The 19,424-nt window shown below is 44.2% G+C and overlaps 1 protein-coding gene across 6 annotated transcripts; it reads right to left on the bottom strand.

The window, feature by feature from the left end:
* Nucleotides 1-129: 129 nt before the first annotated feature.
* HHIPL2 (HHIP like 2) lies at nt 130-19,170 on the bottom strand. 6 transcript variants are annotated; one of them, XM_065679815.1, is made up of 11 exons: nt 18,237-19,170; nt 18,037-18,152; nt 17,299-17,377; nt 10,098-10,750; nt 9,340-9,483; nt 8,325-8,656; nt 6,991-7,117; nt 6,205-6,350; nt 4,591-4,672; nt 1,569-1,651; nt 130-785 (listed from the first exon to the last, which is right to left on the bottom strand). In XM_065679815.1, coding segments are annotated over exons 2-11 (2,004 nt in total). In that variant the 5' UTR covers nt 18,039-18,152; nt 18,237-19,170; the 3' UTR covers nt 130-429. The 6 variants fall into 6 exon arrangements, with proteins under 6 accessions (XP_065535887.1, XP_065535884.1, XP_065535888.1 ...); XM_065679812.1 differs by lacking the exons at nt 17,299-17,377; nt 18,037-18,152; nt 18,237-19,170 and adding an exon at nt 14,791-17,286; XM_065679816.1 differs by lacking the exons at nt 17,299-17,377; nt 18,037-18,152; nt 18,237-19,170 and adding an exon at nt 13,824-13,852.
* Between the last annotated feature and the right edge of the window lie 254 nt (nt 19,171-19,424).

Raw genomic sequence — 19,424 nt, 5'->3', positions numbered from 1 at the left:
TGAGTGTCTGAAAGACAACTACTCTTGAAAATACACTCTTCACTGTGTTTCAGTTAGAAGACACAGGAAGGTGAGGTCACCAGCATGCCCATTTTGTATTCTCAGATAAAAAGATGCAAGTCCTGAAAGTTGGAGGCACTTGGATTTATTAGGCAGCCATACACAGCCAAATCCTACCTGTGAATGTCCATCACAGACTCTCATAACTACTTACATGAGAAGAGGACATCAGAGCAGGATTTGCAAAGCCACTCAATAGTGGGAGGCTGGGGCTGTTGAGGTTTACTAACACATACACAGGGACTGCTAACACTGACATGGATGCTCCAGCCCTGGGAACACTGGCACAAGTCAGATGATTCTCTTTTATTTGGTCACTAAAAGTGACTTGCTTTCACTGTGACATTACTGAGCTCCAAGAGCTGCTTCTTAACTGCCCTCCTTCCTCCTCTCCCATTCTTCCTTCATGAATGCTGCTTTCTGTGGAAGAAGGTTCTTGGTTCTGGTTAGGTGGGATCTGCTCTTCTTTGGTGAAGGTGGTGCTGATGTGGTTCTGTCAACATGTGCAACCTTCTTCTGCTTTGGCTTGTGAGGCTTAGCCTCAGCTTTGATTTTCTGTCTCTTTTTACCAGATGGAGCTGGTTTCCTTGTTGATGCTTTTATTTTGGTGGATGGGGTCTTTTCACCTTTCTGAGAAGCAGCTGCTGGGGTGGCTGCAGTGGGGGTAGAATACTTCTTCAGAGGCTTGGTTGTTGAAGGTTCATTAAGCAGCTCAATAACTGTCTCTAAGGAAAGTAATTAACATGGCTCAGCATCCCCATGCTTTAAGACAAAAGGCTCATTCAAAGATATTATTGATATAAACCTTTATTAGAGCTGCAGTTAGGAGAAATAGCTGGCATTCTGAAAGAAGACATACACACTGTATAAACGTCTTCCATCAACAGAGGCCTGGGTTTCTTGGAAATAAAATTTGTTTAATTTTACAAATGATTAATGAGTATTTAAGGGAAATAAATGCAGGCAGAATATGACAAAAGCTCACACACTTTTGGCACACTGAATATGAGCTTTTCATGCTACACTAATATCTGGAAATCCCATACAAGACAACTTCAACCTGCTAAACACTTTGTCTACTCCATAACATGCAACCCCTGCTCCAGTTGCATTAGACATCATAAGACAGAAAAAGGCCAGGAAAAAGGAAGATTTAGTCCCCTATATGTACAGAGAAGGGATCAGGTGGCTCAAGGAGCTTATCACAGAGCCAGGCACTCAAAACTTCACAGACCAAACCCAGTGCCTGAATCAAAGCCATCAGTTCCCTTGTATGCCCATTTACACAACGGCTTAGCAACACTTTGGGGGAAAGAAAGATAATCAAAGGTTGGGATTAAAAAAAAGCATGGCATGTAGTAATGACAGAAGCCCACATTACATGTGGTAACCTAACTTCAACATTACTCCTGCTAAGTGCTTTAGGTTTCTGCTAAAGACTTTAGTCACATGCCTCTAAGATGGTTCTGTGTTTTGCTTCTCAGTAAAATCAAAGCCTAGCAACTTACTTGCACGTGGAACAAATGGTATCCATTTACTCTTTGTTTTCACTGGAATGGGCTTGTATTTACACTTCCCTGGTGGAGCTCTCCTTCAAAAACAGAAAGCCATATGCAGATACCAGAGATTGTTAAGGAAGTTTGTTTATTCCAGAGGCACACATAAATCCCCCATTGTCCTTTGCCTCTGCTGGAAGAGGCATGGAAGCATTTTAGGCACACAGAGTGTAACACAGGTGGAATTCAAGAGCCTAACTCAGGGCTGCAAGCCATAAAATCCTTGTCTGATTAGCAGTAGCATCTGGGAGGCTGCACCTTCTCTTGCCTCACCCTTCTGGCCAACTTTCTGCCATCAGGAAAGTTGGCCAGAATGCCTTGATCCAACAGGGATAGCTGGTTTGCTTGTGTGGGGCATGCAGGCTTGCCTGCATGAACTCGTAGCCCACCACCAAATTCAGGAGTGCTGATTAGGTGTGTTCAGCTACATGTCCTGCTGCTGGAGGCACAGCACAATGCTGCTTCTAGAAAACTAGTGGATGCACTGGGTGAACTTCAGACTATCAGTCACTTCGAGTTGACTCACCAATACTGGCTCATACATCCCACTTGGAAGTGGAGGGGTCTCATTCCTGACCATAAGGCTTGTCAGTGACAGCACTTTCTGTTCACTCAGGGTGGAGCATGAGGATCCATGTATATGCAACGGAATATTCCCACACAGCCCCACAAATGTTAGTGTGACCTTCAGAGGGTGCTGCTTGGACACAACACAGTGCTGCAGCAAGAGCAGTGGGATAGGAAAGGAACAGGCTAAAAGGAAGGAAGCAACATTTGCAAAAGAAGTATATCCACATTCCTCTCCTGCTGTTCCCTGACAACTTCCCACAGTACAAAAGCATCCAAAGAGCAGCACATTTTCCCTGAGGTAAAGCTGTCATGTGTTACATGACAGGAAGGGGGGTACAAAGAAGAGTAACAGACCTGTGCTTTTTGTTACCCACCAAGGAAACTGCTGTAGGACAAACAGGAAAAGGCTCTTCCAGGTTGGCATGCTCAACAGCACAAAGCATGACTTAAGGCATCACGTTTTCTTGTGATTAGCATCCTCCTTCAGACAGGAGCAATGCCAAGTGGGTCCTCCATACCATTTCAATTAAAAAGGTTACCAAAACAGGGTTATTGGCATTGCTTGTGATGCTTGGGCAAGGGGGAACATTTCTCTCTCCTCTAACTTTTAAAGGACTTTCTTCACTCTGACAGAAGGGATTTGGTGCTAATCCAGGCAGCGGGCATTCTGCTGTCTCCAAGGCAAGCTGAAGTGGGGACACAAGGCACTGCTGCCATCAGTTTTCCAGGGAGGTTCCTAGGAAAGTCCAAGTTGCCACTAGGTAGATGGCAGTGGCCCTGCCAGCATTTTGAAGGAGATTATTGGGTGGCTTGCTGCCCTTGCCAGCATGCTTGCTGAAGTGTAGGCAGGAAGCAGGGACTGCCTAGGCTCACAGTGAGACAGAATGGAAGAATCCTACAAACAGCATTAAAATGTAAAGGAGAAAGGAAAAATCTCTGCTTACAATACAATACAACAGGAGGAGGCCAGAATACAACCCTGGATCTGGTGGGGTTAGGACCTTGCTCCAGGGCCAAGCAAGCTCAGCCTCAGAGGAGCAATCAGCGCTTCGCACACCCTGGACAAGTTTGCAAAGTGCTTCTGCGAGCAGACAAGGGTAGAGCTGAGCAGAGCAGCATCCAGGCTAAGGTAAGCAAGGAGAACCAAAGAATAAATTCCAAACAGCCAAGAGAATAAATGCCCGGTCCTGCTCAGGAAGTGAAGGATATGAAGCTGCAAAAGCACAGGGAAGAGCTGGCTCCTTTCCACAAAGGCTCTTTGAGCATTGGAGCCATCGCACTCCTGGCAGGAGTCACTGTGACATAGTGCATTGCTGCACATCAGTCCTCAGGTAGGCAGGCTCCAGGAAAGGCTGCCATGGCTGCTTGTGACAGAGAAAGCTGCATTTCTCTCTTTACAGTGGGAAAAGAGGATTTATCACCCCAATAGTCTTCACAGCACATTAAGGAGTGGCAGAGGGACTGCAGAGGGCTTGGGGTTTTTGTTTTGAGGTTTTTGTGACACAGAGGACGCTTAAGATCACAAATTTATTTTCTGTAGTTGAAAATAGTACATTTTGGCAGCCCCAGTTAGTGCAGTTCAAAAGCTTCATGGCAGACAATAAGCTGTTAAAGGCAGGAGTCTCCTCAAGTAGTTGCAGCAAGTAAAAGACCAGATCTCCTATTCCCATCACCTTGGTACAGGGACCGAGTTAAACATGCAGCTTTGGATTTAACTTCCCAAGAAAACAGAACTGGTTTTCCTCATGTTGTTAGTGCCCAAGATCTCAGCAACAGCACAGACACACACATGAGTACTGTAGCTACATTACAGGGTGATCTGAAATTCATTTAATGCTTTTTAGCAAGACCCAAAAGCTTGGGGAGGGGAAACGCTTGCATAAGCATGCTTATTATTGGAAAAAACAGACCTTAGCAGGGATAACTGCTTAATGGGGAAAGAAAACATTTTGCTTGGAAACACTCTGCTTCAGGCTCCAATTATTATGTGAACGTTGCATAAAGCACTAGGGTTCACTCTGTGAAAACTAAACTATAGACTGCAGATTACTTATGTATATAAAAGTGCATCACAGATATTTGATGTCATCATCCTGAAGGATAAAGACTGTCATTTTTAGAACACTTCTGTGCTATACTTTAGATGTTGTTTTGATCCTTATTGTCCCAGACCTTTAAGTTACCTGAAGTCTGTCTATTTCTGGGTGCACAGATGTGATGAGTGAGGAATAAATTCACTAAAACTGACTGAAGCTGCACCAAGTGTATGGTGGATGAACAAAAAACAAGGACTGGATATGGAGGTCAGTGAGATTATCAGTAGTGCTTATTCTTTTTGCTGCGATAGCTGGAGCATGTATGGTGATTATAGAAGAATTCAGCATGGAAAAACATCTTTACTAACCTTGCAGGATCAATAAACTTGTAGAGTGATCCATGTGGTGCATAGGCACTGGGATAAGAAGTAGACAGAAAATACAGCTCACCTAAATGGAAGTGAAAAAAGAAAATCCAGCCTCAGGTTCAAGTGCCCAAGAAAAATCACAGTTCTCCATTCCCTTCTTGCCTGGCTCTTCACTAATTCACATGGTCAGAAAATCAGGAAGCTCCTTCAGTCACTCCATCAATCATGTCTTACTTCCAAAAAGTGGAATTTGGTCTCCCTCTGGCCTATGCAAGTGGACTCCCAGGGGCACCAAATGATCTCTTGGCTGCAGCAGGGTTCCACACAGAACCAGCAGCTCTCAATCAGGCAGAGTGCCTGAGCAGGACCTCCATTACCTCATATGAGCGGCCCTCCAAGAGGTTACTTTTCTCTGTATAAATATGTATTCTTTAAAGCCTGTTTGTACCAAAGCAGCAGCCAAAAGCTACAAATAGAAGGGAAGATCACACATCAAATATTTAGCCATCTCAGTCATCCAGAAAAATCCCACAAGAGCCAAACTGGCTAATCCATAGAAGACAGAAGCTTCTTATTCCTGTATGGTTGCTAAGGAGAGCAACTACGCCTCACGCCTTCCCTTCAGCATCCACTAGAACAATATCCAGGCAAACTATAGTGGATTGCAAAAGAGGCGAAACTATTGTTGTCTTTGAGGTTACGTGACAACACCATAGTGGTTTCTAAAAGAGCAACCAGTAGAAGAGACATTTACCATGCACCCATTCCATATGTTGTTAAAACAGTTAAAAACTGTACGTATTTCACAAAGAAGCCTGCACCTCCCTGCATATCTGATGGGATATGCTGGCCAGATGGTCCAGGATCTTACTACATTCAAATCTCTTTTCTCCTGAATCATGAAGCATCAGAGCTCACTAAAGCACATGTGTTCTCAAAACCCTAGCAGCTGCTTTTTCTATTACATAGCTCTGTCAGGAGACTGCACAAAAGTGAACCAAGTGTCCTTTGGTACTTTTACCTTGGTGAGAGATCTGGTCATCAAGACCACAGCAATAATCCCATGTACTGAGACATTTCCACTGCATTTTAAAATGAGTGGTTTTCCTCATCCCCCCCCAAAAAAAGTCTGATCAGTCATCCACAGTGTGAAGTGCTGCTGTTGTAAGACTGAGGAATTTGTATTAATCAAGTAGGGGAAATTCAGATAAGCTGTAAGAACTCAAGTGAGGATGAGCTGTTACAGTTAAAGAACAAACTGCATTGATACAGTGTTTTCATTAATGAAATAGCATAAACAAACAACAGCAAAAGGACAGGGGAAGGATGAAACAGGAGTTCAGACTCCTAAAAGGGCCTGGAGTGCTCAGACTGCAAGTTCACATGAGGATCTGTCAGCTGAGCTCTCCATCAAGCCTGTCTGCAATAGCCTCACAGGGCAGGAGACCTCTCTGAACTACATACCAAACCTACCTGCAATGCTGAGTTGGACACAAACCTGTTTGCAGTGCCTGCTTTCCAGTATGTGAGGAGCAACATAATCCTATATATTTGCCGTACAGTAAGAACTGACAGTACACTTTCCAGTAAAAGTATGGCTAACACGATACCTACCTGCTTCATCCTCAGCAAATGAGATGATGAATTTACTGTAAGAACTGATCATTCTAGGGAAAGCACAAGTTCTTGTGCTGCCAATGCAGATATCTTGCTTCTTCCATCTATTTCTCGTCCCATCTTCCCGTAAAGCCATAAGTCGACTAGATGAAAAATAAAACTGTGTTTTACGTTTCCATCATCAAGATAAGTTCCTGTCAAAATTACTACTGAAAAAAGTGAGGTGATTGGCTTTAACGGTTGTCTTTTGGAAAAATAGACATGAACAAAAGCAAACTTTTCCTTACAACTCTAAATTGGACAGAGTGGGACTCTTCGTCAGGGACTGCAGCAACAGGACAAGAGGTGATGGGTTTAAACTGAAACAGGGGAAGTTCAGGTCAGATATAAGGAAGAAGTTCTTTACTGTGAGGGTGCTGAGGCCCTGTCACAGGCTGCCCAAAGAAGTGGTAAATGCTCCATCCCTGGCAGTGTTCAAGGCCAGGCTGGACAGAGCCTTGGGTCTAATATGGTCTAGTGTGAGGTGTCCCTGCCCATGGCAGGCGGTTGGGACTGGATGATCTTAAGGTCCTTTCCAACCCAAACCATTCTATGATTCAATGAAATGTGGATTCCAACAAATATATTGTTATAACGGTCAAATAGAGAACTTAATCTAATACATAGACATCCAAGAATCTCATTTACTCCAGCTCAGACAGCTTTGGGATACTCTGATATCCTTATTTGCCGAGATAAGGCAATGTGGGTGCAGAATGGGAGCTGCAGAGAAGAAAGTCTCACCCATTCATGAAATCACCAAAGATGTAAAGACCATTCAAGTTGGGCGATTCACATCCTCTGTACACATAACCTCCAGTAACTGACTTCCCCACGCTGCGGCCATATGCAAATATTGGAAGAATGTCATCTGTTAAACATAGAAGAAATGAGAAAATGTATGGATATAAATCCAGCATCAAAAAGCAATTGGTCAATGACGCTGACAAGCACAAGCATTACTAGAAGGGCCCGTACAGATGCACAAACAGTATCCCCAGGGAACTAGTGGATTCCCCAACACTGGACACATTTCAGATTTGGCTGGACAGGGTGCTGGGACATCAGGTCTAGGTCATGCTTTGGCCAGAAAGGTTGGACCAGATGACCCTTTGAGGTCCCTTCCAACCTGGCGTTCTAGGATTCCAGTTAAACATCTGTGGGAATACAGTAATTTACTCCAGGACAGAAAAGACCCAGGGACTTTAAGAAGCTCCCTTATCAAAACTTGTCCATGATGATCTTTCATAACACATAGCACCAAGATTCTCTGCATGAAGCCAGCAATGTAGAAAGGTATCAGCCTGCAGGAAGCCAATATTAGCGGTTTGTTATTGCACTAATCATTTTAGCAGGGACTGTGTTCACAAATTCCAGCACTGTTAGAAAAGGAATAACATCAAACAACTACAAGTTAACATTTTTATAGGTTTGCTGACATTCTCAGCACAGAGCACATGTATGACCGCCACTTTATGTCTCATAACTCATGAGACTCATAAAATAAAGGGTTTGGCTCTGGCAACGTTAAAATCAACGTTAACATCAAACCCTTTCTTGGGTTGAATATCAGATTCCACAAAATTCTAGTCTTGTCCTCACTTATTTCCTGTGGATAAAGTAGTCTCTGATCTTTAATGATGAGGACAAAGATCATAAATGCAATTCATTACCAACTGTAGATTAACAGCAACACCTAATTCAGATTTGTTGCTAATGAGTATTGGCCTTTGAAAAAAAAACAGCCATGGCTCAGAGCCTCTGAAGAAACCACAGGGTTGCTTCCCTTCTTACACCAAATCCATTGTCTTCCTGACTTCACTGGGAAGGCTCTGTCTGTCTGCAAAAAGCATGGGCTTTGACCTAAGCACCTTGTCCAGTGCAGTGTATGGAATGGAATTCCCTGAATAAGCAGGGCATCATTTTATACCAGCACTGCAGGTATGGGGAGAAGAAGCAAACAACCTCCATTTAAGACACAACTATGGATTATTTAGCTTCACTGGAAGAATGGTGCGATAGCCCACTAAATATATTTGTATAATAAAGTAATCTCCTATGAGACACTTCTCCCTTACCCAAAGAGGAATTGTGGCAAAGCTTTGTGTCGTAGCATTCAAATCCTTCCTTTGCTCTCCAGCCGTAGTTCCCTCCTTTAACAATAATGTCAATTTCTTCAAACCTGTTCTGCCCAACATCTCCACAGAATATCCTCCCTCTTCCCTTCTTCGTGACAGGGTCCCCTCTGTCAACTGCACAGCGCCACATATTCCTGACCCCATATGCATAAACCTCAGGGCGGGCCTTAGGATCAGACACAAATGGATTATCAGGAGGGATGCGATAAGGCTTTCCATCAGGGCTTCTTCCATCCACATCAATTCTCAGGACCTTCCCCAACAAAGTACTCCTGAGGAGAATGACAGAAAAAGAAACCCCAGCATGAGAGCCAACTGAAAACACAATTCCCATTTTCCAAAGGGAAAGTTCTCTCTCCAAATAAAGCAACCAGTGGCTGGTATGTCTTGTAACTGCTCAAGTCCCAGAAGACTCTCTCCTCTCTGAACATAGAATCATAGAGTGGTTTGGGTTGGAAAGGACCTTAAGAACACCCAGTTCCAACCCCCCTGCCATGGGCAGGGACATCTCACACTAAACCATGTCACCCAAGGCTCTGTCCCTGTCCAATCTGGCCTTGAACACCACCAGGGATGGAGCATTCACCACTTCCTTGGGCAACCCATTCCAGTGCCTCACCACCCTCACAGTAAAGAACTTCTTCCTTATATCTAACCTGAACTTTCCCTGTTTCAGTTTGAACCCATCAGCCCTTGTCCTATCACTACAGTCCCTGATGAAGAGTCCCTCTCCAGCATCCTTGTAGCTCCCTTCAGATACTGGAAGCTGCTCTGACATCTTGGATTCCCTCAGCTTTCAAAATGTAGAATGTTAATTGTTGAACTACTGCATTGACCAGACTGACAGATGCACAAGCACTTTCAGGAAGCACTCTTATTCTTCCCCATTGTTCCATTTGCAAAACCTTGTATTTTGGCAAACAAGCACAAAGCTTTTACCTGCCCTCCTACTTACTTGTTCTGAGCATTCCCAAATGTTCCAAAAGGGTCTCCCGCTTTCCCTCCATCCCCTGTGAACAGATACATGTAGCCATCCACTCCAAAGAGCAGCTGCCCACCATTATGATTTGCAGCTGGTTCCTCAAGCTCCAGGAGATTCCTTAAAAAAAGGGGGAGAAATAAGTCCAGATGTAGCTACTGTGAAGGACTGAGCATTCAGGCAGGCTGCAGAAATACTGCATTGCTTCTACAGAAGAAAGCAAGACTTCCCAGCTGTATAGATTGTAGCAGGGGGTTCTGCTTTCTTGTATGAGGAGCAGTTGGTGAATTTGAGGGCTTCAGAACCATCTTGTGGTGATTGTGAAACTCAAGAGGAAATAAGCCTGCTATTAACAAACTCTTCCCGGGGAGATGGGGCAGGTGCATGTGTCAGATTAAATGAATGTACAGTACATTTTTAGTGTAGCACTCCTGTTCCCTTACTGTCTAAAAGACTTTTAGAGCAGATGTTAATTCCACAATAGGCTTAAGGCTATTACTGCTCTTTAGAAGCAAAGGTACAAGATGGAGAGAAGACAACCTGGAATCCTAGATCCTCAATCCTCTTTTCAGTTTCATCCCTATCTTGCTGTGTGCCCTTGAGCCAACCTTGTCTCTGATAGCTTCATGCAGCTGTACCAGGGTAACTGGGAATGTGCAGGTTCTGCAAGTGGAAAGGACAGGGAAAAAAACTTTCTCCTGGTGGCATGCAGTAGCATTCAGCATGAACTTTACCTTTCTGAGCGTGGATCTGCTTTGTTGGCATCAGATGCCAAAACCTTCAATTCACTGATCCTGATCTTTTCCACTCTGTTCTTATCCATGTATGAGTAATAGATATAAAACTTGCCATTGTCCTTGTACTTGGGGTGGAAAGCCATCCCCAAAAAGCCCCTCTCATCCCCTAGCCATGGCGTAGCCAGCACTAGACTTCTAACATCCAGAAAGGGCTCCTCCAGCCGACTACCACCAGGTAGGTAGACCCAGATGACTCCCACTTGCTCTGCTATGAACATGCGGTGGGTATGGTCATTTGCATGCACCATGAGCACTGGGTTCCTCAGGCCATTGGCAACCTCTGTTAGGCAAAGCTGGAGGCAGCCTTTGTGGTCCTCCACCACTGAGCCCAGGTTGGTGTTGAGGGCTGTGTTCTTCAGCACGTTGGGGAAGCAGTAGTCCTCATCATGGAGGTGAAGGAGGTTGCAAAAGCGTGTCCTGTTTGTCTCGCAGCATTCCTGGATGTGCCTATCGCTGGTCAGCAGGCTGATGGCAGAGTGGCAGTTGAAATGAAACTCAGAGCAGTAGTCAAAACAAAGCCCTGGGATGTTTCTCAGAGGTGTCTGAGGGTTTTCTGCATCATAGAGATGTGCAGCATATGGAGAACATTCCTGGGAAGTAAAAGAAATGGAATACATAGCTGTGTGGTTTTTCTTGATTTCAGTAAGGCATTTGATACTGTCTCCCACAGCATCCTCATAGATAAGCTAAGGAAGTGTGGGCTTGACGATCAAGTAGTGAGGTGGATCGAGAACTGGTTGAAAGCAAGAAGGCAGAGAGTTGTGGTCAATGGCGCAGAATCTAGCTGGAGGTCTGTGACTAGTGGAGTTCCTCAGGGGTCGGTGCTGGGACCGGTGCTGTTTAATATTTTCATCAATGACCTGGATGAGGGAACTGAGTGCACCCTCAGCAAGTTTGCTGATGACACAAAACTGGGAGGAGTGGCTGACACACCAGAGGACTGTGCTGCCATTCAGCGAGACCTGGACAGGCTGGAGAGTTGGGCGGGGAGAAACTTGATGAAATTTAACAAGGGCAAGTGTAGAGTCTTGCATCTGGGGAAGAACAACCCCATGTACCAGTACAGGTTGGGGGGTGACCTGCTGGAAAGTAGTGAAGGGGAAAGGGACCTGGGGGTCCTGGTGGATAGGAGGATGACCATGAGCCAGCAATGTGCTCTTGTGGCCAAGAAGGCAAATGGCATCTTAGGGTGCATTAGAAAGGGAGTGGTTAGTAGGTCAAGAGAGGTTCTCCTCCCCCTCTACTCAGCCTTGGTGAGGCCGCATCTGGAATATTGCGTCCAGTTCTGGGCCCCTCTGTTCAAGAAGGACAGGGAATTGCTTGAAGGAGTCCAGCGCAGAGCCACAAAGATGATTAAGGGAGTGGAACATCTCCCTTATGAGGAGAGGCTGAGGGAGCTGGGTCTCTTTAGCTTGCAAAAGAGGAGACTGAGGGGTGACCTCATCAATGTTTACAAATATGTAAAGGGTAGGTGTCAGGATGATGGAGCTAGGCTTTTTTCAGTGATATCCAGTGATAGGACAAGGGGCAATGGGTGTAAACTGGAGCATAGGAAGTTCCACGTTAACATCAGGAAGAACTTCTTTACTGTAAGAGTGACAGAGCACTGGAACAGGTTGCCCAGGGGGGTTGTGGAGTCTCCTACACTGGAGATATTCAAGGCCCGCCTGGACAAGTTCCTGTGTGATGTACTGTAGGTTACCCTGCTGTTGCAGGGGGGTTGGACTACTAGATGATCTTTTGAGGTCCCTTCCAACCCTTGGGATTCTGTGTGATTCTGTGATTCTGTGTACACACATCCAGGAGAAGCCAGGCCACCTTCATGGAAGCAAGCTGGTTATTAAAGTGGAAACTCAGTAAAGCAGGGAATATCAGTCACTCCCACACATGGTGTTTGCCTGGCAAACAACGCCTGCAGCACACAGACCTAGCAGGAGATGGTGGCCATTCCTCAGAATCTACATAAACTCCCAGGATGACATGGCCTTGCCAATCACTGTTGTCTGCTTTCATTTCATTGTGCATGAAACAACACAATCCTACTACTTCATAGAGCAGATGCAGCAGAAGCTGCTAAGATCAAGATGATACTTTTGTGCTGTTTTGTAATTGTTTATCCCCCAAAAGAGTGCATTCAGCAATCACAGGGCTCAGGTTAAAGAAGTTTAACAAGTATGTTACTTCCCCTGCAATAGTTCCTATCCCATGCTGATATTATGGCTTTCAATCAGCTTGAATAAGGTTTAATTGGCCTTTGGGGGTTTTTAAGCCTCTTATAGCAGTGTCCTGAAGAGAGAAGCATCGTCTCAGCCATCAACCAAAGAGCTGTTCTAGTGCATGCAGCAAGGTTTGCACTCAGGGAGCTTCTATAGCCACACAACTTGTACAGCACCTCCTTAAGAACATTACAAGCAGTATTCAAAGTTCAATATTCAGTTTCTAGGCTGAATCCTAGAACGGCTCAGCTGAAGGTCAGACTCTAACCTGCAAATGCTTAGAACAAGCATAGCTAGCAAAAATAAACCCAGATCTTGCCTGATGCAAGCAGATGCAGCTCTACCAGCAGGGCCAGAATTCTTTGGATGCCTCTTCCAGCATGTTAGTTTTCAGCAGATACATATCTGGTTTATAGTGAACAGCAGAAAATCCATGTTTCAGAACACATCCCCACTTAATCACCTTCTATTTGTTAAGAAACACACATGGAGTGCCAAGGTGAGGTGCACTCCATAGCATCCTTCTTGGGCTCTGCAGGATTAGCTGCAGTCCCCAAAACCAGGTTCCTCTGTGCAAAGCTCAGCACCACTCACTGCCCACCAGGAAGGCTGGGAAGTTGTCTGGGTTTACGGTCTGCTGGTTTGGGCACTGAAGGACCACCTAACTGAATAAGCTGCTTTATTGCAATGCATTGCTACTGCTCTGATCTCACCCAAAGGTGTGATAGAATGCTGTTCTTGATAAATTAGAGCATCAACTAATAATTCTGGTTTATCAAAAAGCCTCCTCTTTCCTGAAGCTCATTTTGGTCAAAAGACAAAAGCTGTTACTATTATTTTGTCTACCACTGGTTCTGAGACTAATCTTTGTGTCCCAAGTTCCATGTGAATAACAGCAACAAAAGCACTTGTTACAGCAGCAGTTTATCTGAAGCCCTGCCATACAAAGCAGAAAAGCACTTGGCACAGTTATATCCTGATTACATATCAACATCTGCCATTTTGTATTTGACATGTACTTAGTGACTACAAACTACCAGGATACTGTGGAGGTGACAGAACAGAGATGTCATTTTCCATCCCTTCAGTCAGCATTTGACTGAGCAAAGCAACTTCACTAAAGCAAAAACATTTGGTAGATCTTTGCTCCATCACTGATTTAACAGCCAAGTAAGATTTGCCAGGGAACCCAACCTCATTGTCACCAATCTGAACAGGAAGAGCAACACCCAACACAATCACAAGCTCCAAATCCTAACAGCAATCAGACTAAAAGATATGAAAAGAGCAATAACTTATTACTTTGAAAAATCTGAAAGAAATATAAGGGTAGTTTAGGTTTTTTTTTTTTTTGCTACAAAACACACAACAAATGTTAAATACATTATATCCTGCAGAATGAGCAATGCAGCAATAGTCATTTCCATAGAGGGATTTTTCTACTTACAACATGTAGCAAACTCTTCATAAAACCAACACTGGTGGTTCTGCCAGGAGCTGTAACCTGTCTTTTTCTGGTTTACTAACTGCAAAGTAACAACCAACCCTGATGCTGCTTTTTCCAGCCCTGGTGCTGAAGGAGTGTCCCACCTATCCTGAGGAGATGCCACAATATTGCCAGCATCCAAAAAGAGTGTAAACATTTTGGTACACAGACAATATTTTAGGGCTAAGGAAATATTAGAAAAGATTTACATGTTCTTAATAAGACTGAATGTGTCTTTTGGCTGCTGTGTGTTTTGGCATGTAGTGACTCCAGCTCTGCATGACTAACGGCTGTTAAAAAGGCAGGTCAGTTCTGCTCTCTAACTCCAGGGAGGCTCAGGAAGAACAGTGTCTTTGGTCTTTTCTTACTCCATAATGCCCGTTTCCCTGAGTTTGTTGGACAGTGGAGACAGAGCACTGATGGAAATGCAGTGAGACTGAAGCCTCAGCTGTGTGAAACCACTGCCTGGTAAGGTTTGTTCGACTTTAACCATTTGGAGCATCCTCGCCAGGAACACAATTGACATACATCCTTCACACAGTCCAGGGATCCAAACGCTCAGCCTGATAATTCCCAGCTATCATTTGACCCTGTAGACTTTGTAATCCAGCACCTAGCAGCTAAAAGAAGCAAATAAATATTGATCGGTAACTCCCCTTCGTTATGAGAAAGTGAGCAGCCTGATTGCCATCATGAGCCACATCATCACCAGCTATCGCCAGATACCACAAAGGGATGTACCTCACACAAAGCACTTTGCAAAATACATGGCTGAGGATTAGGTACCATTATCCTGTCGGCCCACTTTTCCCCTGTTCCCAACACCTCTTCCCACAGCAACACAGCTAGCTGTAAGAGACTATCAGAATATAATCGACCCCCAAGTCAGCCCAAAGCATAGGATACAGATACTGTTTTTCTGCCCTACCTGACAGAGGATATCTTTGATGTATGTTCCACACAGCTTATGCCCCCAGGGATCAATATAATTCATGATGTCCCAGTATTTTGCTGCAATGCTGTTGTCTCTCTCCTGGTCACAGCAGCCAAAATTCTCATAGGCAGAGCAGAATTCCAGATGGAAAGGGGGCTGGAAGGGTGGTCCATAATCCAGACACTGAGGATGTGCCAGCAGACAGCTTATGAGGCACAATAAGCAGAGGTAAAGCAAGACAAGTGGGCAAGAAAAGGAAACTCCAGAGCTGCTGCTGCTTCTTCCAGTGCATGGCCAAACATTCACTTCCTTCAATGCAGGTTTCCTGGGGTCAGATGTATAGAAATCCTGGACCTCTTCGTAGTATGGTTCATTCATCCTCTGTGTTTTATTAACTGCCAGCCACAGAGCTCAGCATTCACTCAGGTTTGCTTACATTCTCTCCCTTTTTCTCTCTGAAGTTTACTACTTGGCAGGAGACAAACCCTCCAGGCTGCCTCTCTGGTATTTCACGTCACATAGCTGAACCCTCCCCTCTGGGCATCTCTTAGATGCTTAGAAGCACTCACAGATCTAATCCTTATGTCTTGGTTAAACTGGCTGAGAAATCCTTCACCATGGAATACAAATAACAAAAATATGAACTATGATACCTATATACAGAACACTCTAATCCCTTCCCATTTACAAAACACAAGTGAATAGTATTTAATCGCTAACTACCATTTTACTCAGCTTTTAAGATACACCAAACCAGGGGCTGGTTTCATATGGACTGAGAAAAGGTCATAAAATACAACCAAATTAAAGCAGCAGTTAACCTGAAGTACAAGTAACTTCATGACAAGAAGTTTTACAGAGATACTGCTATTACCCCCAAATCCAGGTACACATTCACAGTTAAAATAAGAAGAAATTCAGAAAGAGTGAAGGAATAAACATACATTTAAGGCACCAGCACAACCTGCAGTTGACTCTAATGTTCTGTGTTAACCCTGTACTTAAGCTCACTGATTTTAGTGGGTTTGATCACAGCTGATGTTAAACCGATTTAAGGACACATAGGATTCTTGCCTACTTTCCCCTCTGGTGAAGGATGCATGAGCAAGCCCTGCAGTTAGTGAAGCACAACATCAGCTCTGTGCGCAGGACAACCACGTGTGTACACATTGTACCCAGCTTGTGTCTGAGAATGACACTTTCCCAACTCTGCTTTCCACAGTTTAATCACAACTAAGCTCCTTTATCACTTCACCAAAACCAAATGTTTCCCTTTGACAGACATCACTACCTATAACAAGGCAACAGAGCACTCCTCACCACTCTGCTGCACCACATGAGTTTAGGCTGAGCAGTGACCCAGCAAAGACAAGTATCTTCATTCTGCAGTTGCAGGAGTGCTGTCAGCCTGATGCTGCTAGGAAAAGGCTTTAACATGCACACACTCACTAAATATTTCCATACAACAGAAGTTACCAGAGAGGAAGGCTTTGTGATCTGTTCTGTTGCTTCTGAGACATCAGTGAGGAATAAAGCAATTTTTAAAAAGGCAATTAAAGTCTCTCCTCCCTGCAAATCTTAAGAGAAATTACAACAACCAATGCACAGATATGCATACAGGATCTATCTGTATGTAGCTGAAAGAAGTCATAACTCCCACTCCTAGTTTCAAAATGCAACCAGTGTAACGTGACAGCTGAGAATACTTTGTGTTTAAGGAGACATTATTGGGAAACACTTGTTCTAAAAACCTCTGGAGTTTTAACATGCTTTTGCTGTGGCTCTAACTTATGCCACTGCCAATAATCCTGTCTCTGCTTAGACATCAATGAACTGGAAACACACCAATCACAAGACTCAGCACTGTCACAAGATAAAGCATTTTAAATCCAACTATTTAAATCTGCTGAAGCATCAGCTTATCTCAGTTATTGCTCTCATACCTTGCAAACAATCACTGAAGTTAAGGTAGTAGCGTCCTATAGCAATTGTCTTATATTGAAGCCACAATAAACAGGATCAGTGAGGATATTTGCATACTCCTCATTTGTAACTGCAACCTGAGAATTCCCTATACTTTTAATTCCTTTAGCATTACAGAGCAATCTGGGGTAATTGACATTACTAGTTACTGGATATTTCTGACCAGGAGGCAAGAACACTCCTTGCTGCACTCCTGATGAGGGCAGAAAAGCCAGCATAGCCTTAAGCACATTCTGACAGTGAGAGAACACACAGAGCTTACTGCTGACATTACCCAAGGACTCCTTGCAGTGGGCAGTCTGGTTTTGCTTGGCCAACAAACCACCTCCAGCCATTCTTTAAATGCAACAAAAGACCAGGTGGAACTTTGCATTTACCATAGTGGATCAGAACACCAGTAACAGAAATCCCTGAAGAACTGTAAATTCAAACCAGTTCACAGCACAGCAATCCTTTGATTCCACAGGGAGTACTCCAAGGGTAAGGTAGACACTTGTTCTATGCTGACAATGTGCTTACACTGCTCTGAAGGCTGAGGCAAGTCCTCCCAAAGTCTCCAGAATGAGACAGCTGCTCAGAATACAGAGAACCTGAGAACCTGGTGGGGAAAAGCAAGAGGAACAGAGCACATGGGGTTGGCATGCTTTAAAAAGCAGCTGACACTTCATTAGCTTGCTTTTCTTGAACATCAGTAAAGACACTCTTAAAACAGGAAAGCACAAGCAGGAGCATGGAAAATATGACAGGGAAAGCAGAGTAGAGCTGAAGTGATTTGCAATTTTGTCTTCTTGTTACATTAGGTTTTAATATTTAAAATACCAGAACAAGAGGTGGGAAAACAGAGGGACAACAGAACAGAAACTGGGTCTGTGCAGAAAATGTGATTCCCTGAACAAGTTCCTTGCCTCAGCATAAAGTAGAACAGCAAAGAAAAGACATGCTATTTGTTTCATGGAAGGGGGTTGAAAACCCTCACAGAAGTTTTACGCTTCAGAGGATGAAGACCACAATTTGTCAGAAACCCAAACCTAGGGCAGAATTTGGAGCCAAAGCAGAATACTCTCATCTACTTAGTTACCATATTCCAAGTACAACACACAGGCTTGAAAACCCAGTATGCCCTGAACAGTTTGCACAAGAAAATTCACTCAGGACTTGTGATGTGCAGGTTTGTCTCAAGTGTAAGTATTGTGATGTCAGGAAAGAGCAAGTTTCTTGCAGGACATGAAAGCAATGAGCAATGCTAAAGATAGTTACATGAAAGCTGGGACTGTGCTGTTCTTCTCTTTGCTGACTGTGGTATAGTAGTTCCAGCACCAGGAGAGAACAGGATCCCTGGCAGCAATCCTGCTTTCAGAGGTCACAGGAGAAAGCTGTGAGCACAAAGGATTAACAGCTTTTACAAAGGCATAAAGCTGCTTTTTGTCCTCTTATTCTCCTTACAGCATCCTTCTTACCTCCACCTCAATTTCTGCTGCTTTGTTTCACTTCCCTTCCTCAACAGATGGTTTCCGAGCTGCTGCAAGGCAGACGTCTCCTACAGGCAGCTTAAGGGACAGAAGGGAAATGACACAAGAGCTCTCAACAAGCAGCAGGGGCTCTAGCATTCCATTTTTATACTATTTGTGTTAGGTTTTATGATAAAAGCTCTTCTGCATGCCCATGAAGGAACACAAAGATACAATGGAAGGAGAAACCCAAACACCACCTTGCTGGCATGCTCCAAGCCCATCACAAGTGTCACCAGCCCACCAAAGGTCCATCTTTACAGGTCAAGGAGCAGAGCAGAAAGGCAGGGAGACAAATAAGGACTCCAGGGAAGGGATACCCTGCCTGGTTGTCTCCCAGGACAGCTTTAGCTGCACTATCCAGGCAGAAAACCCATAAAGGCGAGTCACTGGGAGCAACAATGTGGATCTCCTTTCAGACTCAGGGGAGTCAAAGCTGCAAACACCGTAACAGCACAGGTCAGGAGCAAGGAATAATAGCGGTTTTTTGGTACAATATACAGGTATGGCAAATAGCTCAGTGTTTAAGACACTTTTTCTTACGGCACATTTCATGAGACCCATATTAACCCAGCCTAAAATCCCAGAAAAACACTCAGCTTTTAGAAGCAGAGCTGTACTTATCCATACACTACCACACTATAAAAGACAGCTTTATTTCATTTCCAGAAGTAGTTCAAGCAGCTCATCCACCAAAGTTCTACAGACCTGTCATTAAAACAGAAGCAGTATTTGGAAACCATTTTGTTGTTTTCAAGCAACCTGGAACACCAGTTTGCAATAACACACTAACATTTGCTTTCCAAACACACCAACACTGCATATTTCACTTCACAGGCAAGACTGTAAGAAGATTCAGGAAGTCTCTTCCACCAGGTAGAGAAGCTTGCAGTAGTTCTGTGCCTTTGCTCTTTCAAAGCATTGCAACATGTCATGGTTTAAACCCAACCACAAAGCTCGTTCACTCACTCCCCCCCCCCCTTTTTTTTTTCTCCCTCTTTCTTCCCCTCCCCACTCCCTGACCCTCCCCACTCCCGCAGGGATGGGGAGGAGAATTGAGAGAATGTAACTCCCACGGGTTGAGATAAGAACAGCCCAGTAACTAAGGTATAACACAAATCACTACTGCTACCACCA

The sequence above is a fragment of the Lathamus discolor genome, chromosome 5, assembly GCF_037157495.1.
Source record: "Lathamus discolor isolate bLatDis1 chromosome 5, bLatDis1.hap1, whole genome shotgun sequence".
In the NCBI taxonomy this organism is placed as follows: Eukaryota; Metazoa; Chordata; class Aves; order Psittaciformes; family Psittacidae; genus Lathamus; species Lathamus discolor.
Note: the sequence above shows the minus strand (reverse complement) of the source record. Positions and strands in the feature narration are given on the sequence as shown.

Bases quoted from the DNA above. Each gene is read 5' to 3' on its own strand.
- HHIPL2 (XM_065679812.1), bottom strand. From the start codon at position 15,174: ATGAATGAACCATACTACGAAGAGGTCCAGGATTTCTATACATCTGAC. The intron at 10,751-14,790 runs GTAGGGCAGAAA...TTTACTTCCCAG, and splicing joins TCAAAGATATCCTCTGTCAG to GAATGTTCTCCATATGCTGC. The intron at 6,351-6,990 runs GTGAGACTTTCT...TTTTTCATCTAG, and splicing joins TTTGGTGATTTCATGAATGG to TCGACTTATGGCTTTACGGG.